Below are 27,458 nucleotides of genomic sequence, written 5' to 3' on the forward strand. Positions count from 1 at the left end.
ATATGGGGGTTAGTGCAGGCTGCTTTTATTTCTTATGCTTTTGCTGACTGAACCCATAACCACAAGTCTATTACGTTTGACTTCCTAGCCTAGGATGCTCAGTCGAAGAATCTCTCTGAGAGAAAAAATAAGACATTCTTTGTTTCTGCATTTACAAGAAATTTAGGTTCATATTTAGTGTCCGTATTCGACCAAAAAAAACCACAAGTGGTCGAGTGGAGCTGAAGCCGATACCAATTTATTTTTGGGATCTCAACTCAAAGCCAGACTGAAAAGAAAGAAAATTTGACCTCTTCTGCCAACTTTGAAATTTAGGTATTCAATCCAGTCCCAAATGAACACAAAAGCTCAAAACTTCACACATGCCAGTTGGGAAAAGAGAATGGAGCAGATATAATGGAGCAATTTTTTGGAGGCAGACCCAAGGCATTTTGCTGAGTGATACATCTGTTATCTTACATCAGAACTTTGAGGTAATACATAAGACATAGGAGCAGAATTAGGTCATTTGGCCCTTTAGAGAGTCTGCTCTGCCATTCGATCATGGCCGATTTTCCCCCCTCAACCCCATTCTCCTGCCTTCCCATAACCTTTGACACCCTTACTAATCAAGGACCTAACAACCTCTGCTTTAAATACACCCAATGACTTGGCCTCCACAGCCATCTGTGGCAATGAATTCCACAGATTCACCACCTTCTGGCTGAAGAAATTCCTCATCTCAGTTCTAAAGGGACATCCTTCTATTCACATAGTAAAGTGGAAATGACATATTTCCCTTGCACTATGATGGCACAAGAGCCCTCATTACACACTACATGCCTTACATTTTGCAGTGATCTGCAACAAACTGATACCCATGAATATATTCTTAGAGATTATTCCTAAAATGCAGCTTTTGATCTCTTTCCCTTGACATCTCTTACTAGGGCAAGCTACCTGACCTCCCCAGACCTGCAGCTCCAGTCAGGACGAGAGTCATGAGGGCAACACCCAATCTGGATAGCTACCACAAACAAAAGGTGAAGAGAAGCTTGCAATTATATAGCAGTTAGTCATGGTGTTGATTTGGAAAATCAGTGACGACGATCAAGAATTATAAATTGGAGTGGGCAAGAGGTGCAGATTTGTTCAATGGTTGAAAAGATAAATTCATTTCCATTGGATTCATGAAGGAACTCTAATAGCAAGCACATCCATAGAATACAATTAACCAAACTTTGCTACTTTGTTCTACTGCAAAACGATTCCAAATCGCTTAAAGACACCAACAGGACAAACAGCAGATTGAACCACATTGCAGGAAGTCTTCAGCAGAGTGAAATTCAATTTCCAAATAGTAGCATCACAGTAGCAATTCAGGGCTGAACACTGGCTAACACTGCTTCCCAGAATCAAAAACACTGCTCTACTCTGACAGTTGAGATCATTTGACTCAAAGCTCAGGAAACAGCGGTGGTGCATTCTGTAACATGCACAGCCAAGGAAGTGCTTCCACCAATGAAAACCAGGGAACTAAAGGGTAATCCATTTTAACGATACAGGCTGTCCACAAGTAACAAACGGGTTATTTTTACAAGCAGAAGTCAATTTTATCTGCAAGTCGGAAAATACACACAAAAAAACACTTGATATGGTAACCACACCTCCACAGCATAATAAATGGCATCAAAATCACACAAGAATGATAAGCAATTACTGGAAGTGGACAGAGAAAGGAAACTAGTTCTGTGTACATACAATAGTTCGTAGGAATGGACTACTGTATGTACATCGGACTTTTGAATTTAATGTTATGAGAGCTTGTTTGTATGTAGGGGCACCCACAAGCCAGGTGTTCATAACCTGGGGATGGTCTGTACTCATTTTAAACCCGGCCAGACAGTTTTGTCAATCACAGACAAGCACAAGAGGGGCAGTTCAATATGACAAATCATAACCATGGACACTAAACTTTTCAATTCTCAAACCTCTCATTCAGGAAAGAGGCTATACCTCCTGGGAGATATTGAAGAATGCACCTTCTCATTAGGGCCAAGGCTGAATAGGCAATTTTACTTCATGGCCCTGAGCAGAGTGACAAATCAGTTTTGTGTTTGAAAAGTTCTTAACCTGACAGGACAGGCAAATTCATGAAAACAAAACCCTTTCTCTGGAAAGTAAGATCATAGCAACAAAATCTTTAAATCAATGCCGAATTAGACAGACAGACACGGGAGCAGCCATTTTCGTTACCACTTCCAATTCTTTTCAGCTCCATCTCTTGCATGTGAATTTTACTTGGAGTCATGCGGATTGGAACAGGGTGAACGATAGCTGTGTCCTGAGTGTTAATTTTGGAAAATGGAGGGAGGAGAGAAAAGAAAAAATACATTACTACTGGCAATTACAGAGAACATTCAACCAAAAAGAACTATTATTCACACTGAATAATTTTTCTTAAAAAATGCATGCAAATAACTTGCAAAATAATAAACTACTTAAATGGCAACAAGTCATATTAAACTAGGGCAATAATGAAATGAATACACGGGAATGCGCATTCATATTAACTACAATGTTGCATCACATTCAAATATCCTATTCCAAATAATTTGTGAAATTTTGATTATTAGTATAGCCAAAATATTCTCCATATGTTCTTAATCCCAGTTATTTCCTTCAGCTTCCCCACATATGATGACTTGTTTGCTACAGGATGAGTAGACAAACCTACAGGACTCAAGATGCTCTTTATCCAGACAGACAGGATTTCTAACAATAACAAGGATCTTGTGGATCTCTCCTACAAGAACTCCACTTCTGCAACTGCAGGATGCTCTCTATTTCATAGGATCAAAGTTTACAACAGCTAGTAATTTAGCCTGTTTCGACCAACACCAAACCTACCCCCACTCTCCAGCACAAGATCTGTATTCTTGCAGCTTACAGCTCCTTAAATGCACATTCAAGTACTGTTTAACTGTGATATGCATTTCTGCCTCTATCACTCTTTTAAGCAGCAAATTCCATCCCCTAACTACTCTCTAGGTGAAAGCATTTTTTCATCTCCTCTAATCCTTCTACCAGTTACTTTAACTCTATATGCCAGCCATGGATATAAAGCTTGGTATCACTAGTTTTTCTTAAGCAGCAGTAAAATCCAAACAAAGGTACGGTTCAAATTAACAAAAACACAGAAATTTCTTATCATATTTGTCAATTAAAACAAAAGCTTTCCCACACTTAACCTATCATATAAATAATAACAACAGAATAAGACTGTAGTTTAAGTCAACACAGGGTAAAAACCAAGTCAGAAATATAGAATTGTCTCAAAGATATGCTGGTAGGTTAAGTGACTACTGTAAATTACTCCTTGGTGTGGGCAAGTGCCAAAAAGAATCAAAGGGGAGTTGATCGAACAAAACGAGTTGCAGGGGTACGTCGAAATAAGGAAGAGGAAAGGAACTGATGAGATTGTTCTCCAGGGAGGTGTTAGACCCCACGGACCAAATGGTCTCCTACTGTGTCGTAGGAATGTCACTGTGGGAAGCAGTTAAAGCAATAGAAAAGAGAAAGGAGCAGAAATTGAGCCATGTTCACGAATAAATCCTTCATATATGCATGTTAGCTTTATAGTCCTGGTTTTGTAAAGCTCAGGAAACCACTTGGGTGGAAATCAAATTTTCACTGCTGCATTGCCAGACACAGCAATTTAAGAGCCAATTTCCTTTCCTGTTTCACCTGCCCTTTAAACTCTATTGATTTTGCAATTCTATCATTAGCTCAGCTGGACATCAGAGTCCCTCATAATCCTGTGTAAAGTTTTTTCCCCCACTTTGCTTTTAAGATTTTCTTGATTTTGCAGTGACAGGAAGGAGTCATTCTCCTGTGAAACCACTTTCACTTATACGAAGCGAATTCAAATCATTTCTTGCTTTCCTTGAGGAATATAACATTTGCAAAATAAAACCAGAAGATGCTGGAAACACTCAGCAAGTCAACCACCATCTAGGTTTTAGGTTGGAGACCCTTACTAGAACAGATGTATAACATCAACTCTTTCCACATGTTGACCTGCTGAGTGTTTCCAGCATTTTCCATTTTTTAATTCCAGATTTCCAGCATTTACATTTTAAAAAATTTTCACATTACAAAATTTCACCAAGACTAATCCTTTAATGCTTTGTGATGAATCCCAGCATTTATATAACCAGGTGAATCACATGAATTCCTGCAAACCCTCCACTTTTTAATGCATTAATTCCAAATCTCTGGGCATTAATCACGCATCTGTTTCCCCACATACCTTTATTCCCCACATACCTTTATTCCCCACATACCTTTATTCCCCACATACCTTTTGCTACCTACGCCATTTTCTTAATGCTTACTGTAGCCTCTGCTTCAATCACCCTCCCACAATGAACCCCAAACCTCCAACTACTCAAATAATAAAATCTTCCAACTCTAGCTCAAAATTCAAGAACACAAAAGAAGAGAGCAGGAATAGGTCATGAGGCCCCTCAAGCTTGCTGTGCCATTCAATATGATCACAGCAGTTATATCCCAGGCTCAACTCCTCTTCTGTGCCAGTCCCATAAAACCTTTCCTGATCTTTGAAATAATTATCCACCTCTTAATACCTCCAGTGATCCATCTTCCACAACCCTCCACAACAGAGGATATCAGATATTCAACAGCCCCTGTGGGAATTCTTGAGTACAGTTTTAAATGATTGTCCCTTACCCTGTAGCAATCCCCCCTCATTTGGGACTCTCCCTCTAGAACACAAGTGTCAAACTAATTAAATTTGAAATACAATGCCCAACTAAACTAATCCTTTCTACCTACACAACATCCATATCCCTCCATTTCCCACACATTCATGTGGCTAAGAGCCTCTTGCATGCCCCTATCATATTTGCCTCCACCACCACAACAGGCACTCAACACTACGTTAAAAAAAACTTGCCCCACACATCCTTTGAACTTACCTCCTCTCACCTTAAATGCTTGCCCTCTATTGGAATCATTTCACCATCTACCCTGTTATTCCCCTTCAGGAATTTGAGTTTTAGTAGGATCACCCCAAAGAATATAGATTAGTATTTTAGCCATTCATGACAACCTTCTCATCCCAGCAACTAGCCTAGTGAATCTCTTCTGGACAGTCTCCAATGTTGGTATATCCTTTAAGGGGATGAACTCAATACTCCAGGCAATACTTAATATTCCTCATCAATACCTGATTATATTAATATTTTTCTATTTTTAAAATCCAACCTCCTAGCAGAAAACCCTGCATTTAAGATTTCCAGTAAAAAAAGGTGTGGCTGAAGTGACTCCCTACCACCATCTTGATCTACTTTGGAAAACTGAGTGATACAAGAGAGAACACTGGGTGTATATTGATGCCAGCACAGACCCATATTCTTTAGAAATGAAAACAGAAAGTGCTGGAAATATTCATCAGATGAGGAAACATCTGTGCAGTCAGAAATTGTGTTAATGTTTAAGATTGAGAATTTTAATCTAGATGAAGAGATCATTGTTGCAAAAGGTTAAGCATTCAGATAGCAGCGGGGCTATGCAGATAGTACAGCTGTCTCACAGCCCCAGTAACCAGAGTTCACTCCTGACCTCCAGTGCAGCACAAGTGGAGTTTGCACACTCTCATTTCCTCCCACATCCCAAGGACATGGTGGTTGTTAGGTTAATTAGCCACCATAAATTACCCCAGTGTAGGTGGCCAATTAACCTAATCAAGAGCACATTAATGGACACACAAGAGAGAATAGATTACAGGGTAAGAATTGGGGGAATGGGATTGCTTCAAGCCAGCATGGACACCATGGGCTGAATGAACTCCTATGTTGTAAGGAAATATGGTAAACTTTTTCTCCATGGATGCTGCCTGGCCTGCAGGCAAGAAATTTGAGCAATACTGACCTGAGTATATCCATCATTTTCTGTTTTTACTTCAGATTTCCAGTACAGGAGCAAAATACTCTAGGTACTCCCCTAACCTGTGAGCACAACAGTCACACCAGTACTCCAATGTGACACATCACTGGGCTACTACTTTTAACAAGTTTGGTGATTAGCAATTTAAATGAAACATCCACAATGAATGTAATAATAAAACAAAACATCCAGCAATTTAGTTAGCATTGAACTCACTCCAGCTTAAAAGCTAAACACAAGCACCAACTTGGACAAATCCTCCTGTATGCTCTGCAAAACCAAAACAGCTCCTGCACAAAACTTAAAAACACTTGATCTTCCCACAGTCTCCTCAGTATATCACATAACTCAGGCTATGATTTCAAATAGGCAAGATATTTCAGCAATACTGATGGAATTGACTAATCTTTAATGGAACCTGACCTTTAACTGTTAGCTTACTAAGGCTACCATTGAAATAACAAAAAAAAGTTTTGGGTGTGTTAATGGTTTAGTACCATCTAGTGTGAAACCAAGCCACTGAAACCAGGTAACACCACATAGTTGATGCCTGGAGTTTGTTAATTTGGGCAGGTCAGCAAGGAGGTGCAATAATTAACCTGGAAAGGAAAAAAAGCACTTGATCTTAAATGCCATCCAGTGACCTGGGTAAATAGAACTAGGATCGGTTGCCATCTATAATCAAGCAGCCCCCTGTCATTCAGAATACTCTCACAAATGACTGATGGCTAAGTGAGACAAGAAATGCCAGTGCATCTCAGGAGGGAGAGGGACAGTGAGAGGAAATGCAAGAGGGAAAGAACATGATTAAGAAATGAGGCGGGGGGGGGGGGGGTAGAAGGGGGAGAAGAACAGCATGTAGAAAATTCCCAAATCAGTAAAAAGGAAGTGAATCACTATGCAAGTTTTGTTTTTAATTGTGGCAATTGAAAAGGCAGTTACAGCCAAAGGAAGCTCCTTAAATCATGCTAGTTTTTAGATTAGAGACAGAACAATACTAAGCGCATGCTGATGATTCAAGTGCAGCACAGAGAGCAAATCAAGATCTTCAAAATACATCAATGTCACCAGTTCCTTTGAACAGAGTTGATTAGTATATACAAACGCTGAATTTCCAGTTCCAGCACATGCAAAACCAGAGAGCTACTTTAAAAAAAATGTTCAGTGTTAACAAAAGCATAACATCAGAAAGCCCACTACGTGATTCACTTACAGGATCAGCTGGTGCTATGTTAGAATCAAACTGGGTCAGAGTTTGCGAGCTTGAAGAGCGTTCACTAAAAGTCTCCCACTGCTGGACAGACAGAGTAGAGACCAATCAGAATGAAAAAAGTCACACATCTCAAAAGCTTTTATAAAAGGTAATTTTGCAGAGGAGTAAAAAAAAGATTTAAAGTCAAGCATTATAATTCACCCAAGAGATGCACATATGCATTTAACTGTTTGAGGTGGTATTCGTTCTTACCAGATTTTCAACTCAAATATAAATCAATTTTGCTATTTACTAACAAAAAGCTGCATAAGGTGATGTAATGGGAGAAGGAAGACTGCTCTCCTTCTACATGAAGAAGTCTCAGCTGCCTCAGATAAAGTTTTATGTTCTTACAGAGATTTAGTGTGAGGGAGGGTACTAGGAATCTGGACAATGAAACGGAAGTTTGAACAAGAATCAAAGACACTAGGTTTGAAAGGCAATTTGGAATCTTTAATATGTGCAATGGTCAGAATTACGTGTCAGGCAACAGTGGGCAAGTGAGCAAATTAACTGGAATTAAAAAAATGTCAAACCAAATGCCATTTTCATTGAAAGACAACCTATATTCTCAGCAAGTGCCTAGAACAACACTGGCTCGTATTCAACTGCAAAAACAGACAAGAGCAACCCACATTGATTTGACAACTATCCATGTGACATTGTTAAAGAATTGTTAAACTGCTGAAGGACGACACTGCCTTTCTAAAATGGAAAAATAAGTTTGTATTCACATAATGTTGCCTCCTTTCTGCTTTCCTTAACGCAGTGTATTCAAAAACTGCCAGCTTGGTGTCATTTGTCATTACAATAGATTCTCGCCATAGGAGACACAAGTAAATTTAATGGTTTAAAACTTCTGCCCCCAAAATACCTTTACCTCCTAGCTTTCCCCACAGTGCTATCAAAGCTCCCAATACCCACACTGAACTTTCTGCCTACCCCCCCACCCCCACCACTTCCTTACCCCTTGCTGTTTTTACTCAGTCCTAACATCATCCAGAACTCCAAAACCACCTCCCATTCACCAACAAACAACTTCTATCCAACGGTTAGAGAGATGCAGTGCAATTTATGACAACGAGAGGGAATAAATACTCCAATGTCTTTGACTCTTCACAAGTACAGACAAAGCAGAAAGGCAAGGGGCTAAGGTTAACATAATGGCAATAACTGAGGAATTACTTCAATTTGAAAGAACAAAACTACATTTAACATCAAATTAAAAAAACAATTATGGAAACAGTTTGTAGATACTATCAGAAGCTGTTGGTAATACCATTAATCAAGAAAAAGAGCTTATAACAACTATAATTTAATTATGAGTTTCAATCTTCATTCAAATTCGACAAAATAAATTGGCAGAAGTTTTTTGGAGAATAAGTTCAACATTGTATTCAGGAGTGTGATGGAATACTGTCCACTTGCTCAGATGAGTGCAGCCCTAAAAACTCTCAAACTCAGCGTCATTCAGGACAAAGCAGCCTATCAACGGAAATATTCATTCACTCCGCCACCAGCCCAGCACAGATGCAATGTGCACTGAACAAAACACATTGCAGGTATGTGCACAAGTGCTGTGACAACACCTTCCAAGCCCATAAGCTTCACTGTCATGGAGGACATGGACAATAGATGCATGGGAATCTTTCCACACTTCCAGCCTTCACATTCTACGTATTATCCTTTGCAATTTCCAACAGCTCCAACGTGATCCCATCAATAGTCACATCTTCCCCTCCCTACATTTCACAAGGAGCACTCACTTCACAACTCCCTGCTCAGTTCTTCCATCCCCATCTACCACCTTCCCATGCAAATGGAGACCAGATGATCACTTTGCAGGACACCTGCAGTCTGTCCATTGGAGTGACCCAAAGCTTCTGGTTGCCTGCCATTTTAATTCATAATCCCACTCTGACCTGTGTCTGTGATGTCCTGCACTGTCACAATGAGAGACAATGCAAGCTCAAGGAACACCTCATCTTCCATCTGGGCACGTTGGAGCCTGCACAACTCTATACTCTATTCTCCAACTTTAGATAACTTGCTCGTTTTCTGTTAGTATCAGGACTGGCCATTTGTGCTTTCCATTCCTCTCCAACTCCTCCCTATTTGTCTATTCTAGCCTCTCAGCACATTCCAGCAGCCAACATATCACACAGACTTCACAATATTAGCAACACATTACACAGACAGCCAGAGGAATGCAACTGCCCATTTAATAGCCATGCTGTTTCACCCTATTACAGACATTCCCTTTGTTCCACCCATTGCCCTCCCTCACCGTCTCTGCCACTTAAACCAACTTGCTTTCTCAGTTCTGACGACAGGTCTACAACCTTAAGCACAAACTGTTCCTATGGATGCTGCTTGACTGATTGAGTTCTTCCATTTTTGTTTCAGATCCTAGCACCTGCAGTATTATGTGCTTTCCATCAGATCCAATCTCTTTTTCATACTTAGTTAGCCAATCCTAGCTAAGATTAGTCTTTTATTAAAAGAGTATTGGTTGGGCCTGCAACCAGCCTCTATTCTCTGGCTTCGAAAGCATGAATAAACATCACATTTCACTCCTAAGATCTTGCATTTCGGTTCTACTGTCCATCCTAGAATTAGGCCAAACTGTGTTTCTCCCGACAGTCAAACAGTCCTTTCACCTAAGCTTGCACAAGAGTGATCCTGTGCCCTGCCTTGAAACAGGAAGACACTGCCTTGAGGGGAAGAGTGAACGAGGGTGAAGGAATTAATAAGAGCAGACAAAAAAACTATTTTACGCCATGTCTCCTATGGTGATAATGTAGTTAGCAAGCAATTATGTGATTAAACAAGGTGCTTTATTTTAAAAATAACAGCAGATAATCTGCAATACAGAGAAAGCACATTATACAATAGAAACTAATTGCTAACCTCACTGCCCTGGTTCAGTTCTGGCCACGTCTGGTTTAGTGAGGGCATTGACGGTGATTTGCTAGGGGGTACTTCTGGAGGTGAGGTTGAGAAGCCAGCTTCAGAAACCTGGTCAGCAACTTCTAAAATAGAAGGCAAGTTAATGCATCATTTGCAACACAAATCCTTAAGGAAGATAACATAAGAAACAAGTAAACATCACTCTCCATAACAGCACAACCGAGATTAGGAACTTGCACATAAACAGAAGTCTTGGAATCAACCCAACAACCCTACGAGTTCTCTACTGCACTGACACTTCCATTAACATTGCAAAAATATATACATATCAGAAATCATCATGTACTTTGGGAGTTCCGACTCCTGACTGGTCTATAGCTGCATTTCTGCATGCATGAAAAGAGCCATAATTTTTGCTTCTAGGCATTCTGGGTTCTCAAATTCCCCAGTGTTTTAATGTCATTTAGACTCCATTTATAATAGACTTGCTTCAAACAAGGTGATAGGCTCAAACTGTACTGAGACTTTAGTGTAAGACAAGCCCTTACAGCAGAGTCATAATGGCCCAACTCATCCATGCCAACCAAGTTGCCTACCTGAGTTGGTCCCATATCCCACTGAACCTTTCCTACCCATGTACCTCTGAATTCCTTTTAAACACTAATTGTTCCTGCCTCTTACTACTTCCTCTGACATATCCACCAACCTCTGTATGAAAAGCTCGCCCCTCAGGTCTCCTTTAAAATTTTCTCTTCTCACCTTAAATCTATGCCCTCCAGTTTTAGGCTCCCCTACCCTGGAAAAAAGACTAACCATCTATTCCTCTCATGATTTTATAAACCTCTATAAGGTCACTCCTCAGACTCCTACATTCCAGGGAAAATAAGCCCCAGCCTATCCAGTCTCCCTGTGCAACTCAAGCTCTCTAGTCCCAGTAACAACCCTGTGAATCTTTTCTGCACCCTTTCCACCTTAATGGCACTTTTAAGTGCTGCATTTTCAGCCTTTTAGACAAAGTTAGAGATCCAGTGTAATTTTTCCAGGTGGATATACAAGATTGCAGTAAACCATCTGAACAGCACTATTTTCCTTTTTTAAGTTTGTACCATCCCATAACCAATACAGTAAGAATAGATTTTCTGGTCATTCGATTACTGTGAGAAGCTTGCTGTGCACAACCAGCCATGTCATTTGTCTGCAACAACTGTGCTTCATTGGCTGAATTGTCTGAAGGTTCTGCAAAAATGATTTTCATTTACACAACACCAAACAAGTCTCAGGAAGGTCCCCAAGGAGTCCAATATTCAATATTTATTAGTCACATGTACATCAAAACATAGTGAAATGCATCTTTTTGAGTCTTTGCAAAGTGGGAGGAAACTGGAGCACCCAGAGAAAAAATTCAATTATTTTATTAGTTACTGTTTTTTTGGGGGGGAAATGTGACAGCCTTTGTGTGGCAAAATCCTGGAGTAATAAAATCTTAAATCAATCTGTTCATAGGTGGTTACAGTTCAGGGAGGACAGCCAAGCACTATAGATGACTCACAACATGATCAATTAAACCACATTGTCTTAATTTATTTGAATTGGTAGAACATTCTGATCACCCAAATATGTGGAAATTAAACATACTGTGCACACAGGTATGCTATGCATATTGGGAGAAATACAACTTATTTGCCCTGTATTCCAGTAAGGGAGACAACTCCAGAAAAAAGGAAACAAACCACACATTTTAACTCTTGAAAGCTACATGTTCATTACTTTTGTTTAAAAAGTATCACAAGAATGATTGACCACCATTTTGCATCCACAAATGCTACTTAACCCCAAGTTCTTCAAGTAATTTGCTCCAAGATCCAGCATCTGCAATCTCTTATGCCTGTCTTAAAATGTATCACCACTCATGGAACTAAGCTAATTTTCAAACTTGAGCCTGGGAACCTAAGTGCATTTGAAATTTCAAAGTGGATAACATTTTAAAACAGGAATATGCGCAGGCAAAAGCATGGAGAAGGCAGAACTTTAACCGAATGTTTGACCAAGTGTCAAAAACAAAAACTACATTTGAAATACCCAAGTGAAACTTCATTTAACTGGACTGAATCCCAAGCTAGAGGCAGAATGAATAGTTGCCAGATGGCTTCTGAGCCAAGAATAAGTTGTGAGCCATTTCACCTGGAATGATCAAAAACAAGCAATGCACTACACAAGTCTTGTTCATAACCAGAGAAATATCCAACACCAAATTCCAGTGACAAAACAAAGTTAAATATATTATGATAATCGGGCAGAGCAGAAATTAAATTGAATTAGGTTGCAACAAATACAAGCCACTGAAACCTAATATTTCTACACTCAATATAAATTTTCTATAACTCTAATCAAAATGTTACTTACCTCCTGAATCATCAAGATCAATCAGCTTTGGCATCAAACTTTCAGGTAACTTTTCTGGCAAATCATACCCATTTTTTCTGGCCACTACAAGATGGAAAGCTGCACAAAACTCATCCAATGTCAAAGCGCCATCTTTGTCAAAGTCTGATAGCTCCCTGAATCACAAAACAAACACTGACAAATTCAACGTTTTTCAAGTATGTATTAAAAACTGTGTTCATTAAGATGAAGAGTTTTAATTTGTGGGGAATAGGAGATTTTCCACTTTGGAACGCCAACTTCTGAAAATGACCTTCCACTGTACCACTGACATTTTAGCATTTCCCGCAGCATCTAACCTACCAGATAAGCATAAAAACTGCCACACTAGGCATAATTTTGAACTGTGGAAATTTCCTCCAGAAACTAATCAGATTGCACAGTTTATTAAGACATTCACATGCAACCTGATTTCATTAGCATAGGCTGATACATTGTTTCTTTTTCATCATTCTGAAAGTCACGCAATATAGTGATCTTGACAAGTAACTATCAATAAGGCTATAACCTAGAACAAGGTAAATGTGACAGGCGGAATGCTCTGGGAAACAGAAGTATAAAATTATCTGTACTTCCCCAGCATTGCTACTCCCACCTTGCCATGTCTTTTATATTTTAGCTCAAATGTTTTCATCTCAAAATAATAAAATTTGCATTTGGCTAAATCAATCTTATTCCATGGATTGACTATTTGATCACAAAATATGGTTTCTACAGATTAGTTTAGAATTTAATTTTCAAGAAAAGCCCACATTCTCTTATCTGGAATAGAACCTGGTTGCATTGTCTACATTGGGTAATACTTCTAAAATCATAAAAAGTAACAATCACCTCAACCTCCTTTTCAGTAAGAACATGCCCCATTTGTTTAATTACACTTATGTAATCCTTCCATCCTCAGTCATTCAAGGTCTTTTCTGTCCTTTCAATAGCTGTAAATGATCAACAGGGAGAACATAATTGCTAGCCTCAGTCCTAATTCCCCAACCTAGTAGATTACTTGGAACACTTGCCAAATGCAGTATTTCCCTTCTAAACAATTATAATGGGTAAAAATTGTCTATGCCAGAGACAAATGTCTCAGAAAATTGGGAGCTCATCAATAGAACAGAAAAGATGTAATGATACAAGGTAGAATTAATTCGGTACAAGTCTGTTTCGTGCTTTCACAGAAATTTCATCCTAGGAAGACGTGAAGTTAAAAAGCAATTTATAAATCAGATATACTGTGGGGAAAAAAGGTGATATGTCATCAAGGTTAATTATTATGAACTGCTTAAAATGCTAGAGTTTAGGAATTGAGAGATATAGTGGGAAGATGTCCAGAAGGCAATTAAAAATTTAACATCCTTTATTTTCCTGCCCAAAAGTTCATTTCATATAATTAAGCTAATGATTTTGTAAGGAGGAGGAATGAATGGCTATTCATTTATTTTTAAACACTGTTATTAGCTCCATATTTATCAGCTCTCAACTTGGTTTGGGTCATGAATGTTGTAAATATTCAACTGCACACAGAATTGTGAACAGCAGGGCAATAGAACAATGCTATACATATCACCGCTATGCAGTGACTATTCCATGTGCTGTGCCAAGATGATCTTCAATCTAGCTAGCTAAACAGCCAAACATTTCCTTGAGTGTTAGTTTTGTTGAACTTCACTAAAGCTTTCAATTTAACTCCCTGTGAACCAACTTACTTGCTTCCAATGCATATTTACTTGAACTACATTTTAGGATGAGACAACTGCTTATCATTTCTGAACAACATCTTGAATTTCAACATTACAAAGTAGTTTCTAGAGCCATATTAATCACTTAGGCTTTGTCAATGCCAGGAGGAACTTAAGAGTATTGAGTATGTGGACCAGAGGAAGTACAAAGATACTGAAAGGAAGGAAATGACTATCAATGATCCTGCCTTTCAGAAAGCATTTGTTACAATGAATTATGAATCTCTACCTCTCCCCCCAAGCCATTCATTAAGGGAATCTTTGAAAATGTAATACTGCAAATATTAAATTATACTGATACTTACCAAATATGAGAAAGCTCAAGAATCGGTAATTTGGATTTTGTGAAGAATTCTTTAGCTGCAGATCCTGTAAGAATAATGCATCTTGTTAAGAGAAATTAAGAGCATTTTTGACAGCTCCAATACATTTTATATTTAGGATTAATAATGCTCAAAGTGGATATTTACAACACAAATTGCAATAAAGTGGGGAAAAAAGTGAAATAGTAGTAGAATTGATCTGCAGAAAAATGATAGCAGATAGTTTGACAAATTCCCACCCCACCCCCACTTTCATAGTTGTGCATTTCTTTGCTCATTCAATGCCTCGATTTAACATTTTAACTCCAAACAAAAACACTGCTCAATCTTGTGTGTGCGTGCACATGCATAAAATAGAAATATGGCTACCACGTTCTCTTTAACAAAAGGAATCCTAGTCAAACTTATAGCCAAATAATTGCAAATATTTTTAAAACAGGGAGGTAATATGAATGTTAAAAATGTCAAAAAGTGTGTTACAAGAATAACTGCACTTACTGCCAATGCCACTCGTGGAATTGGACACAAAATAGAACTAACCTTGTAACACAAGATTTTAAGATTTCTGAGAGAATCAATGTTGTAAAAATGCAGGTTATAAAATTTTATAGACCATCTTTGTGATAGCTTTTTTAATAAAATTCTGTTGTTACATATAGAGAGCAAACTGCTCTCTTTGGATGAAACAAAACAGCAGAGGATTACGAACTGCTTCCGCTTTTACTTGGCAAAGAAAGGTTGATAGCTTTTTTTTCTTTTGATAAAACTACATTTAATGCTGAGTCCTTTAGTCCACCCATTCATTCCCCAAGAGACAGAGCATTAGACTACATTTGGTTTCAAATCATACCTGGAATAAAACCATTCAAATCTGGTTGAATATTTTTAAACTGGTTGATGTAATACTGCCTCTGCTCATCTGTAATCTTCCAAGGATCATCATAGCCACTAGATTGCCTGCGAATTTCCATGGCATTTGTAGCAGATGCCACAGTCCTTACGGTTGTGTGTTCCTGCAAAACAAACACAAGGTGAACATTTCAGACCACAAATCAAATCCCTATTCTAGTAATTAGCTAAGCCAACATACTGGTTAAATCAAGACAAGAATGTCACTCAACTCACTTAGCAAGTCAAAGTCAGCTTTTCATTTCAAGCTGTGTGCACGGTCAGAGTTTCTGACGCAAAGCTGCATTGCTACCACAAAGATACGAAAAGTGCAATACCTTTAACCTTTGTGCAATACCAATACCTTTGTGTAACAAAAAGACCCCACCCACCCAGGTCATTCTCTCTTCTCTCCTCTTCCATTGGGTAGAAGGTACAGGTGCCTGAAGGCACGTACCGCCAGACTTAAGGACAGCTTCTACCCCACTGTGATAAGACTATGAACAGTTCCCTTATACAATGAGATGGACGATGACCTCACGTTACTTGTTGTGACCTTGCACCTTATTGCACTGCACTTTCTCTGTAGCTGTGACATTTTTACCTGTACTACATCAAAGCACTTTGTAGTAACTGAATGTAACTGCACTGTGTAATGAATTGACCTATACGATCGGTTTGTAAGACAAGTTTTTCACTGTACCTCAGTACAAGTGACAATAATAAACTAATACCAATAATGACTTGGCTCTTTGCAGCAACACAGCAGCTGCTGTCACCAAATACTTCTCTTCCCCCCTGCAGACCATTTTAAGAGCTCAATGTTCCAAGGTGCCCTCTACTTTTATTATGTAACTGACAGAAGGCAATAAAACTCAAGTATAGGAGTTGGGACATCAACTTATAGTTGTACAAATCACTGGTTAGGCAGCACTTAGGATCATTATGTGCAATTCCGGTTGCCATGCTATAGGGAGAAATGTGAATAAACTGGAGAGGGTGGAGAAAAGATTCACAGGAACATTGCCTGGATGGGAGGGCTTTAGTTAGATTGGATAGTTTGGGACTGCTTTCCCTGGAGTGAAGGAAGCAGAGGGCAATCTTACAGAGATTTATACAATTATGAGAGTCAAAGATAGGGTAGACAGTTACAGCTTTTTCACCATAATAGGAGAGTAAGAAATGAGAGCTGAAAATTGTGTTGATTAAATTACTTCCCACAACAGCCCCCCTACAACATAAATTCCAAGAGAGTGAATTTTATCCTGCATCTGAAATTTTTGTATAGTGACTTGTGAATTCTGTATGGGCCGTAACACAGGAGTCATCTGTACATATTTGAAAGACATTTGGACAGGTAGGAAAGGATAAGAAAGATTTAGAGGACCAAATGCAGGGAATTGGGATTAGCGTAGATAGCTATCTTGGTCAGCAAGAACAAGTAGCAGTAAAGGGCGCATTACTGGGCTGTGTAACTCCATGAATTCAAAGTAAAAATCAAAAAAAAATTAAGATTCAATGACTACAGCAAACAGCTTCAGAACTTTCTACTTCTGCTGTCCGTGCTTACCTGAACTGAAGCTGGATGCATTGTTGGAAGTGTGCTGCTTGGGGGAGTATCAGTGAAACTCACCCAGTTCTCTTGGTTGGGAGGGGGAGAGTGGGCTGGCCACATTCCATCACCAGCAGCTGACCCTGGAATGTAAAAATAAGGAATAATTAAGAGACAAGCAACATTGAAGATCAAGGTTTAAAGACAAAAATATAAAAATAAAAGTTGCAACCTTGTCATTAAATGCTTTTTGTAATAAAAATTCTACAAATACATATTAAAATTGAGCAAGAGATCAGAAGAAAACTAGACACCATGAGCTGTGTAGAATACATGTTTGGCATCATTCAAGGTAATTCTATGATTCAATGATGTATATATGGTTCAGTAGCCAAAATATAACCTTTGTTGCTACACATAAAGGCGGATGAGCTTGGATCGATACTTGGAGCTATGATGTGGTGGCTATTACGGAGACTTGGATGGCTCCGGGGCTGGAATGGTTGATTCAAGTGCCGGGTTTTAGATGTTTCAGGAAGGGCAGGGAGGGAAGCAAGAGGTGGGGGAGTGGCACTGTTGATCAGAGATAGTGGCACAGCTGCGGAAAAGGTGGACATTGTGGAGGGATTGTCTATGAAGTCTGTGGGTGGAGGTTAGGAACAGGAAGGGGTCGATAACCTTGCTGGGTGTTTTTTTTAATATATAGGCTGCCCAATAGTGACAGGGTTATTGAGCAGATAGGGAAGCAGATCCTAGAAAGGTGTGAGAATAACAATTGTTGTGATGGGGGATTTTAATTTCCCAAACATCGATTGGCATCTCCAGACAGTGAGGGGTTTAGATGGGGTGGAGTTTGTTAGGTGTGTTCAGGAAGGGTTCTTGACACAGTATGTAGATAGACCTACAAGAGGAGGCTGTGCTTGATTTGATATTGGGAAATACACCTGGTCAGGTGTCAGATCTGTGTGAGAGCATTTTGGTGATAGTGATCATAATTCTATCTCCTTTACGTTAGCACTGGAGAGGGATAGGAACAGAGACTAGAAAGGTGTTTACTTGGAGTAAAGGGAATTATGAGGCTCCCAGGTAGGAAATTGGAAGATTAAGTTGGGAACAGATGTTCTCTGGGAAAAGTACAGAAGATATGTGGCAAATATTCAGGGGGTATTTGTGTGGAGCTCTGCATAGACATGTTCCGATGAGACAGGGGAGTTGTGATAGGATACAGGAACCGTGTACGAAGGCTGTAATAAGTCTAGGTCAAAAGGAAAAGAAAAGCATACAGAAGGTACAGAGAGCTAGGTAATGTTAGAGATCTGGAGGAGTACAAGGCTAAAAGGAAAGAACTTAAGAAAGATTAGGAGAGCCAGGAGGGGACATGAGAAAGCCTTGGCAGGCAGGATTAAGGAAAACACCAAGGTGTTCTACAAGTATGTGAAGAGTAAGAAGATGAGATGTGAAAGGATGGGGCCTATCAAGTGCAGCAGTGGGAAAGTGTGTATGGATCCGGAAGAAGTAGCAGAGGTACTTAATGAATACTTTACGTCAGTATTCACTATGGAAAAATATCTGGGGGATTGTAGTGGGGACTTGCAGCAGCCTGAAAAGCTTGAGCATGTAGATATTAGAAAAGAAGTGGTGCTGAAACTTTTGGAAAGCATCAAGTTAGATAAGTTGCCAGGACCGGATGAGATGTACCCCAGGTTGCTGTGGGAGGCGAGGAAGGAGATTGCAGAGCCTCTGACGATGATCTTTGTGTTGTCGATGGAGACGGGAGAGGTTCTGGAAGATTGGAAGGTTGCGGATGTTGTTCCCTTATTCAAGAAGGGGAGTAGGGATAGTCCAGGGAATTATAGACCAGTGAGTCTTACCTCAGTGGTTGGTAAGCTGATGGAGAAGATCCTGAGGGGTAAGATTTATGAACATTTGGACAGGTATAATATGATTAGGAATAGTCAGCATGGCTTTGTCAAGGGCAGGTCCTGTCTTACGAGCCTGATTGAATTTTTTGAGGATGTGACTAAGCACATCGATGAAGGGAGAGCAGTAGATGTAGTGTATATGGATTTCAGCAAGGTGTTTGATAAGGTACCCCATGCAAGGCTTATGGAGAAGGTGAGGAGACATGGGATCCAAGGGGACATTGCAGTGTGGATCCAGAACTGGCTGGCCCACAGAAGGCAAAGAGTGGTTGTTGAAGGGTCATATTCTGCGTGGAAGTCAGTGACCAGTGGTGTACCTCAGGGATCTGTTCTGGGACCCTAACTCTGTGATTTTTATAAACGACCCGGATGAGAAAGTGGAGGGGTGGGTTAGTAAGTTTGCAGATGACACCAAGGTTGGGGGTGTTGTGGATAGTTTGGAGGGCTGTCAGAGGTTATGGAGGGACATAGATAGGATGCAGAGTTGGGCTGAGAAGTGGCAGATGCAGTTCAACCTAGATAAGTGTGAAGTGGTTCATTTTGGTAGGTCAAATATGTTGACAGAATATAGTCTTAATGGTAGGACTCTTGGCAGTGTGGCGGATCAGAGGGATCTTGGGGTTCGAGTCCATAGGACGCTCAAAGCGGCTGTGCAGGTTGACTCTGTGGTTAAGGCGGCATATAGTGTGTTGTCCTTCATCAGTTGAGGAATTGAATTTAGGAGCTGAGAGGTATTGTTGTAGCTATATAGGTCCCTGGTCAAAATCCACTTGGAGTATTGTGCTCAGTTCTGGTCACCTCACTACAGGAAAGATGTGGAAGCCATAGAGAGGGTGCAGAGGAGATTTACAAGGATGCTGCCTGGAATGCAGGGCATGCCTTATGAAAGCAGGTTGAGGGAATTCTGCCTTTTCTCCTTGGAGAGATGGAGGATGAGGGGGGACCTGATAGAGGTGTATAAGATGATGAGAGGTATTGATAGGGTAGATAGTCAGAGGCTTTTCCCCAGGGCTGAATTGGTGGCCACAGGAGGACATAGGTTTAAAGTACTGGGGAGGAGATATAGAGGAGATGTCAGGGGTGTGTTTTTTTTTACTCAGAGTGGTGTGTGTGTGAAATGGGCTGCTGGAAACAGTGGTGGAGGCAGATACGATAGGGTCTTTCAAGAGACTGTTAGATAGGTACATGGAGCTGAGTAAAATAGGAGGGCTATGGGTAAGTCTAGTAATTTCTAGGGTAGGGACATGTTTGGCACAGCTTTGTGGGCCAAAGGGACTGAATTGTGCTGTAGGTTTTCTATGTTTCTATACATCACCATACTACTTATGGCTTCGATCTACAAAAGACTACTGGATCGCAGTTTTCACTGGCAAACAGTACCTTGGGACAACTGAAACAAGCAAATATTCCAGAATCCATGTCAGTACCTTTACAGTCCAATATATTTTGGATCAATGGCTTATTTTTTTCGCTTTGGTCAACTATGGAGTGGTAATTTCCTTAGGTGTGGCCGGGGGGGGGGCGGCGGTGGGGGAGAAAGGTTAGGAATCCCTCTCGTTCTCCACTTTAACAAATAATAGTTACTTGCTTTTATAATTACAGTGTCTCTTCCTAACATTACCACACCCTTCATGTTTGAAAACCAATTCCAGGCAAGCTAGCTCAGAAATTCATTATAAAGCTCTTACCATTCAGTTCAATTCTTATCCAATGACTTCTCCCATTTGTTTAAAAATATCCTTCTGGAATTTAGAAAACTGATTTTGGGCTCCCTCAACAGGCAAAGTGTTATACAGGCAAGGACAGTACAAGATTCAAACTGTGCTGATAGCCAATCCAAGATCACTACTGCAATTGAGGGATGGGAGATCTTAGCCAATATGCTAGCCCCCTACTGACCTCTGTTGGACGATGCAGACATGTATACAGATAAAGGTCATGGAAAGCTCATTCCTGACACCTTCAGGACTGAGCCAACATTCAATGTTCAGTCCCTGGCTCAAATGAGAAGAACAGAAGGACTGAGGACTTGTGCAACAGGATCTCCTATAGGAACCTGCATCTTCAGGACTCTCAGAAAGACAGGGCAAGATGCTGCTTTGACAGTTGAATTTTCTTTGCAAGGAGAAAAAGTGATACTGCTAGATAAACCTGCCAATTTAATAAATTTGAAACCAGCTAAATTACTTCAGTGACATAAGCAGAGTTTAAACAAAAAAGATTTAATGAATATATCCAAAGAGGATGAGGCACTGGGACAAATCTTCCACTAAGGCTAGCAGATCAGTTCCACTCAACTGGCAAGCAGCTCAGGACTCCCAACCTCAGGCTAAAATACAGCCTTCCACAGGCATAGCCTTGAGACACCCATGCCACAGTGGTAAACTACTTGGAGTCCCTGGGACAGCCCTGGGTGTTTTATTATTTTTTTAAAAAAAATGTCTAACACCATGTTAATTAATGTTTTTTTAAATATTTATGTCCCTGATAGTGCCCAAAACTTTGCTGGAAGAAACAGCGTGGCCCATGACCATCAAGCACAGGTGGTTTGCTGGTCAGAAGACCCAGTCCATTGTATGCATTGTAACTGGTAGAATATTTTCCAGAAAACTAACCATTTCTATCTTTGAGTGAAGTGTACTTTGCTCAGATGAGCCAAAATGATATATGATCATCAGGAGGAAGCTGGTAATTTTGGGATTGCACGAACCAATGACTATGCCTACTGAACCACAACTTGTATTTAAAACTTTTAATGTAGTAAAACATCCCAAGTAGCTTCAAAGAAAATTAGATACCTAGCCACTTGCAGAACTACTAGTACCTATGGATAAGAGCTTGATTTCAACACAAGAGGAACTTAAAGGTAGAGAATTACAGAGCTCTGGGTCAAGGCAACAGAATGCATGACCAAGAGTGCAGTGATAAATATCAAGGAAGAGCAAAAAGCCACAATTGCAGCAGTGTTGTGAAGAGCTCAGAGACAGTGAGGAGCAGACCCATGGAGGGTATTTGAAGATAAAGCAAGAAATATCAGACCAAAAGCCAATGCAAGTCAGCAAGAGGAGGCATTATGGACAAAATGAGGCTGTTAGGAGAGAGGGAGAGGAAAGACCTAGCCTGTTTTTGAAGCAGCAGTAATTTCCCCAACCTGAATCTTGTACCACTAATAGAAATCAATGTACTAAAACAAGCAACAATCACATCCAAATTTTGGCCATATAACTATGGGATAATCATCCAATTATCCAGTATCCAATTGTTCAGAAATCCTGATGGTTTGGCATCTGGCTCACTAGGTTATATTTTCCATCAACCCTTTTGAACACACAGGGGCATTTCCTGCACTGAGATTTCTCATTGGGTTCATTGGAGAATTTATATTACTGTGTAACATGTAAATAAAATGAAATAAAAATATGTTGGGGTATTAATAAGGATAACATCCAATTCTCTAAATCCTCTGGTCCAGCACCAAAGTGCCGGATTATCAGAGTTTTACTTATGACCACTAGATCCATACTTTCAACACTGTCACCAACCCAAGTGTTCTGGTCCAAAACACTCTGCTTTTTCCTGCATCATTCTGAATGATACAGCACCCTGACCTTGAATGTTCCAAGTGATTGAGACTTGTAGCAAGTTTCAGAAATCCACCATAGCTACATTAACTTGCAAGATTAAAAATTTACTGTATACTCTAGACAACCGATATGGCAAAAAAACCAACTAACAAAGTGGCACAAAATCTTAAGGTGCTAAATGGCTTTGGATTTTCAGTTTAGACTGCAAGACAACTTACTCTGTGCTAGCTGACTTTCCCAACATCCTGAGCAAGGCAATAAGCATTTTCATCCAATGGAAACAATTTTATGTATTCAAGGACCTTACTGATCAAATCAGTAGGTTCCATCTTTTGCCACCCCCATGTTCACCACTGCTCAATACCAGACCGTCCTTTACCAAAGAAAGCCCATGTACCAATTTTTGTTTGGGCACTCCCTGCATTACCTCCACTATGATGCTGCTTGCTGTGTTTCCTCCAGGCAACTGGTGAAGATGGTGGTGAGTGATGAGGAGACACAACTGGGGATACAGAATCCTGAGGGAGAGAAAGTTCAGCTCGAGTCAATTTTCAAGAAGAAATCAAATCAATGCTGGTGCTCAACTTCAGTTTAGCTAATGTAACATGAGGCAACATGTTTATTCTCAAAACAATGAATATTAAAAGTCTGCCTTGTAGTTACTTAGGCAGTAACTTTTACAAATGGCAATATGATGCATTTGACTGTCTCCATGATTATAGTACTGGATGAACCCAGAGATCATGAGTTCAAACTCCATGGCAAATCAACAGACTGATTTCGTAATTAAAAATATCAGTAAGTTTCCTGATTTTGGGAACATTATCACGGTGGTGATGGGGAAAAAGGAGAAAGAAATTTACACAAACTGAAGAGAAAGGACCATTTCACAATACCTGTTGTTCTGTTGCTGGCACTCGCTGTGTTATCACATCATGAGGCACACTAGTGGAGACCTTTTTGACTTGTGTTCGGCTGGGAGGGGGAGGAATGACACTGGTGTACGTGCCCTGGCTATCAGGATCAGAATACATAGATGCACGCCTCAGCTCCTGCTTATTCTCAGAAACTACAGATTTGGGTAATGGATCCTTCACTGTTGGGGGAGGAGAAAAGATAGGTTAAGCAGATAATAGCACTAGGGTGGAATAGTACACTTGCACCAGTTGAAACCAAACTAATTTTTAGTTATATTGCTGTGAAAGTGAACCATTTTGAAGTTAGGTTTCAATCAAATATTTTTCTTTAATGCTGCCCAACCTGATCTTGGTTACAGATTTACTGTCCAGTAGCAGCACTTCTGTATTTCAAAGTGTATTATTGCACACTGAATCATGGAAGCGTACAGCACAAAAACAGCTCCTGGCATCTGCAGCTTCCAAGCTTTCACTCTAAACCCAAATTTCATTGTCTTTTTTGACAATGACCTGTATATTTCTATATTTACAGATTCATCTTTTAGTCATTACTTAATCCTACTCCACGATCAATCTAACCCTTCCCTCCCCACCCCACTCCAATTTATTTCCTCCTGGGCAATTACTTCATGACAGATGCATTACTTAAAGCAGCAAGAGAGCGAGTATCTTTAAGCAAGTGGGACATTATATACAGAATGATATAGCTTAATTGAAAAATTCCACCTTCCTCATTGAAAACAACCATCTTAAGATCAAATGAACACAAGAAATACGAGGTGGTGGCTATAAGGCCCTTCAAGCCTACTCCATCATTATAACGATTTGGCTGATCTTTTACCCCAGCTCCCTCTTCCAGCACTATCCCCATTCTTTAATGTCCAGAAATCCAGTGATCTACTTTAAATGGAACTCAAAGATCAAGCCTTAACAGCCCTCCAGGGTAGATTCGCCACTTAAGTGTTCAATCTCAATCCTATACAGCCTACCCCTTATTATGAAACTGTGCCCCCAGTCCTAGACCCCTCAGCCAGTAGAAATATCATAGAACATAACACAGTACAGGCCCTTCAGCCCACGATGTTGTACCAACTTATATAAACCTACTCCGCGATCAATCTAACCCTTCCCTCCTACACAGCCCATAACCCTCTATTTTTCTTACATCCATGTGCCTATTTAAGAGTCTTTTGTGTGTTCCTATTGTATCAGCTTCCACCACCACCCCCAGCAGTGCATTCCAGGCACCCACCACTGTGTAAAGAAAAACTTACCTCTGACATCTCCCCTAAACTTTCCTCCACTCACCTTAAACTGATGTCCTCGGGTATTGGCCATTGCCACCCTGGGAAAAAGGTGCTGGCTGTCCACTATCTATGCCTCTCAGCACATTATACACCTCTATCAAGTCGCCTCTCATCCTCCATCGCTCCGAAGAGAAAAGCCCGAGCTCACTCAACCTTTCATCATAAGGCACGTTCCTGCATATCTCCCTCCCTGCAATCAGTCTGGCAAGCTCTTGAAGTCTGTATGTTTTGCAATCTGCTCTCATTCGTCCAGACACTAGAGAGTACAGTCTACTCAATCCATTCTCATAGCAAACTCTTCATACTTGGAACACTGGTACCGTGAACTCTTCACTGCACTCCCTCTTTGGCAAGTACACGTTTTCTCATGCTTTCTTGTAATATGGTAGCCAAGAGCACAAACAAAAGGAATCATTTCCCTATCCCTCTCAACATTCTAGGAGAGGACATCTTCCATGACATCTTAGTTTTGTTTTCCATTGGTTCTTAATTTTCTGCTTGGACTCCCCGGCACATTCCAGTTGAACTGCAGCACCTGCATCTACTTTGTAGTCACTTTACCAGTGCTCAGAGCCCCAAGCATTCTTGCCCCAAACATCTGCCATATCTGTCCATTCCACCAATCTGTGTTCTCTTGATGTCAATATCCCTCATTTTTTTTCGAAAGGGATACAGACCACCCTCTGTTATGGCTGTTTGAGTAATAGAATTCACAAATCATTACCCAAAAATCCAAGATACAGAATAAAATCTGTTCTCATGGAATGTGTCAATTTTATTTTCAGCTTGCATTTCTTGGTGCATGTGCAGATAACGTGGCTTTGTGTTACAAAAAATCTTGATTACAGACAGTTTTCCGGGAACACAACCCCCCCCTACCGCTGTAATATAGGGGTCACCTGTATTTGGTAGAAACCTTGTTCTCATGTATATCACTTCAGTTAATCGAATGTCAGCACTGTCATCTCTCCAGCTTTAAACTAGTATACTAACAACTCAACCTGTGGTCAATGAATAATAAACGTAATTTGCTTTAGAGAATTCCAAGCATTTCTAAATAGATGAAAATTTGTGAAAATATATTCAGGACAAAACAATGTTAAATTGAAACATGTACACAAGCTGGTTTCTCATTTTAAAAAAAAGTTAAAAACAACTTGGATATGATCATTTGCACATCAGGTAGTCTGAATAGCCCTGCCACCATAAAACGTTATTAATTCAATACTCTAAACACCGATACCTGTATTACTGGGAAGATCAACTCCCAGTATCCACAAGGATGATATCGGAAAAGCTCTGGAACAATACTTCGACATTCTGAACGGCTAGATTGACTGGCTTTGTAATGCTTTTATCTTATTATACAGGAATTAACCTTGCCCTTTATTAAAATTCTCTATCTTGATCTTTGCTTTAATTCCCAGTGCTAGTTTGAACCAATCTGCAGGATTACATTGAATTGCTTGCATAACCTGTTATTCATTTGCGATGCAGGTATGCATTAATGACTAGCTGTTCAATGTGGTGTGACCCTGACATCTATTCAAATCTATTAAAAGTTCATAGACCCAATGTTCTGATTTGTGATTTTGCAGCTAGGAATTGTTACCGCATGACCCGTTTGACTCACCTGCAATGTCAAGTTCTGAGAAAGAGCAAGGGCCAAAACACTGACTTTGTTCTAACTATGGATGTGGAAAATGCTAAGCGTTTTCAGCATTCTATGACCATTTCAGATTTATTGTATTTTGCTCTCATGGAAGCAATACTTGCTAAGTAGATGAAGTTCTGGACCTGATGAACATCCATTCATCTCAGTCTTCATTTATCTGCTTCCAAACAGAAGATATTTTCCTTTACTCACCACCTAAACAACCAAATTTTGAATGTTATAGTGTCTGCTCAATTCAACATTTCTGTGGAATATCACAGACTCAGACTTCTGCTTAAAAAGTTTCTCCCAGTGAAATATTCATCCATAGCTTTATGTTGAAATAAACAAGTTAGGCAATATTTCTCACCAGCTCTATTATTAGTTTCCAAATCCAACAATGCTCCATGTTCCAACTCGCACCATACCATTCACTCATCATCTCCAAACTACCTGACCTACATTGACTCCCAGTTTAAAAGAAAATCCAGTTTAAAATTCATTCTAGTTTTCATATCAGAGTTATGTTTGAGATTTTAATCTCCTTAAACCCTTTAAGTTCCCAAAATTTCTGAACACTTTAGCTGCTTGATCACAAAGCTTCATCATTCTAGTTGCTGCAGGCCAAGGCTCCCCATTCTAGAACATCTTTCTAAATCTATTCATTGCTTCAAGACACTCCTTGGAACGTACTAAAGGTCTACTTGAATCTAGCTCTTCAACAATCCATTCCGACTCCCCAGGATGTGGTCTGAAGCAGATCTGACAATGGGTCCTCACCCATTCTTTACTCTATAAGCACTAGTTCTTAGCAAGGAACACATTGGGAGAAGAGAGATTTGTACTGATTGATACATTATGCACAAATAAGCACCTGGGAGATACCACCTAATATGCTTCTCCTGACAAGTGGGAGGTGTACAGCATTTTAGGCTCAGTTAAAGCTAATGAGACAGAGCATCAGTGGAAGACCAGCTGTGGCACTGCAACCCAGCAGTGTGGCACCGTCTTCAGCAGGCGAGATG

At 40.0% G+C, this 27,458-nt stretch overlaps 1 protein-coding gene across 1 annotated transcript in view; it reads right to left on the minus strand.

Annotated features, from left to right (window-relative positions):
• Positions 1–26,098, minus strand: part of reps1 (RALBP1 associated Eps domain containing 1) — a 39,525-nt gene extending 13,427 nt beyond the window's left edge. Inside the window, exons 1-10 of the mRNA XM_052011276.1 lie at positions 26,023–26,098; positions 23,452–23,651; positions 22,983–23,073; positions 17,068–17,192; positions 15,460–15,622; positions 14,592–14,655; positions 12,515–12,669; positions 10,112–10,233; positions 7,163–7,243; positions 2,236–2,323 (exon numbers count right to left, since the gene is read on the minus strand). Of these exons, the coding sequence (XP_051867236.1) occupies positions 2,236–2,323; positions 7,163–7,243; positions 10,112–10,233; positions 12,515–12,669; positions 14,592–14,655; positions 15,460–15,622; positions 17,068–17,192; positions 22,983–23,073; positions 23,452–23,651; positions 26,023–26,098 (1,165 nt within the window). The remainder of the gene's footprint in view (positions 1–2,235; positions 2,324–7,162; positions 7,244–10,111; positions 10,234–12,514; positions 12,670–14,591; positions 14,656–15,459; positions 15,623–17,067; positions 17,193–22,982; positions 23,074–23,451; positions 23,652–26,022) is intronic.
• Between the last annotated feature and the right edge of the window lie 1,360 nt (positions 26,099–27,458).

This window comes from Pristis pectinata, chromosome 3, assembly GCF_009764475.1.
Source record: "Pristis pectinata isolate sPriPec2 chromosome 3, sPriPec2.1.pri, whole genome shotgun sequence".
NCBI classification, from domain to species: domain Eukaryota; kingdom Metazoa; phylum Chordata; class Chondrichthyes; order Rhinopristiformes; family Pristidae; genus Pristis; species Pristis pectinata.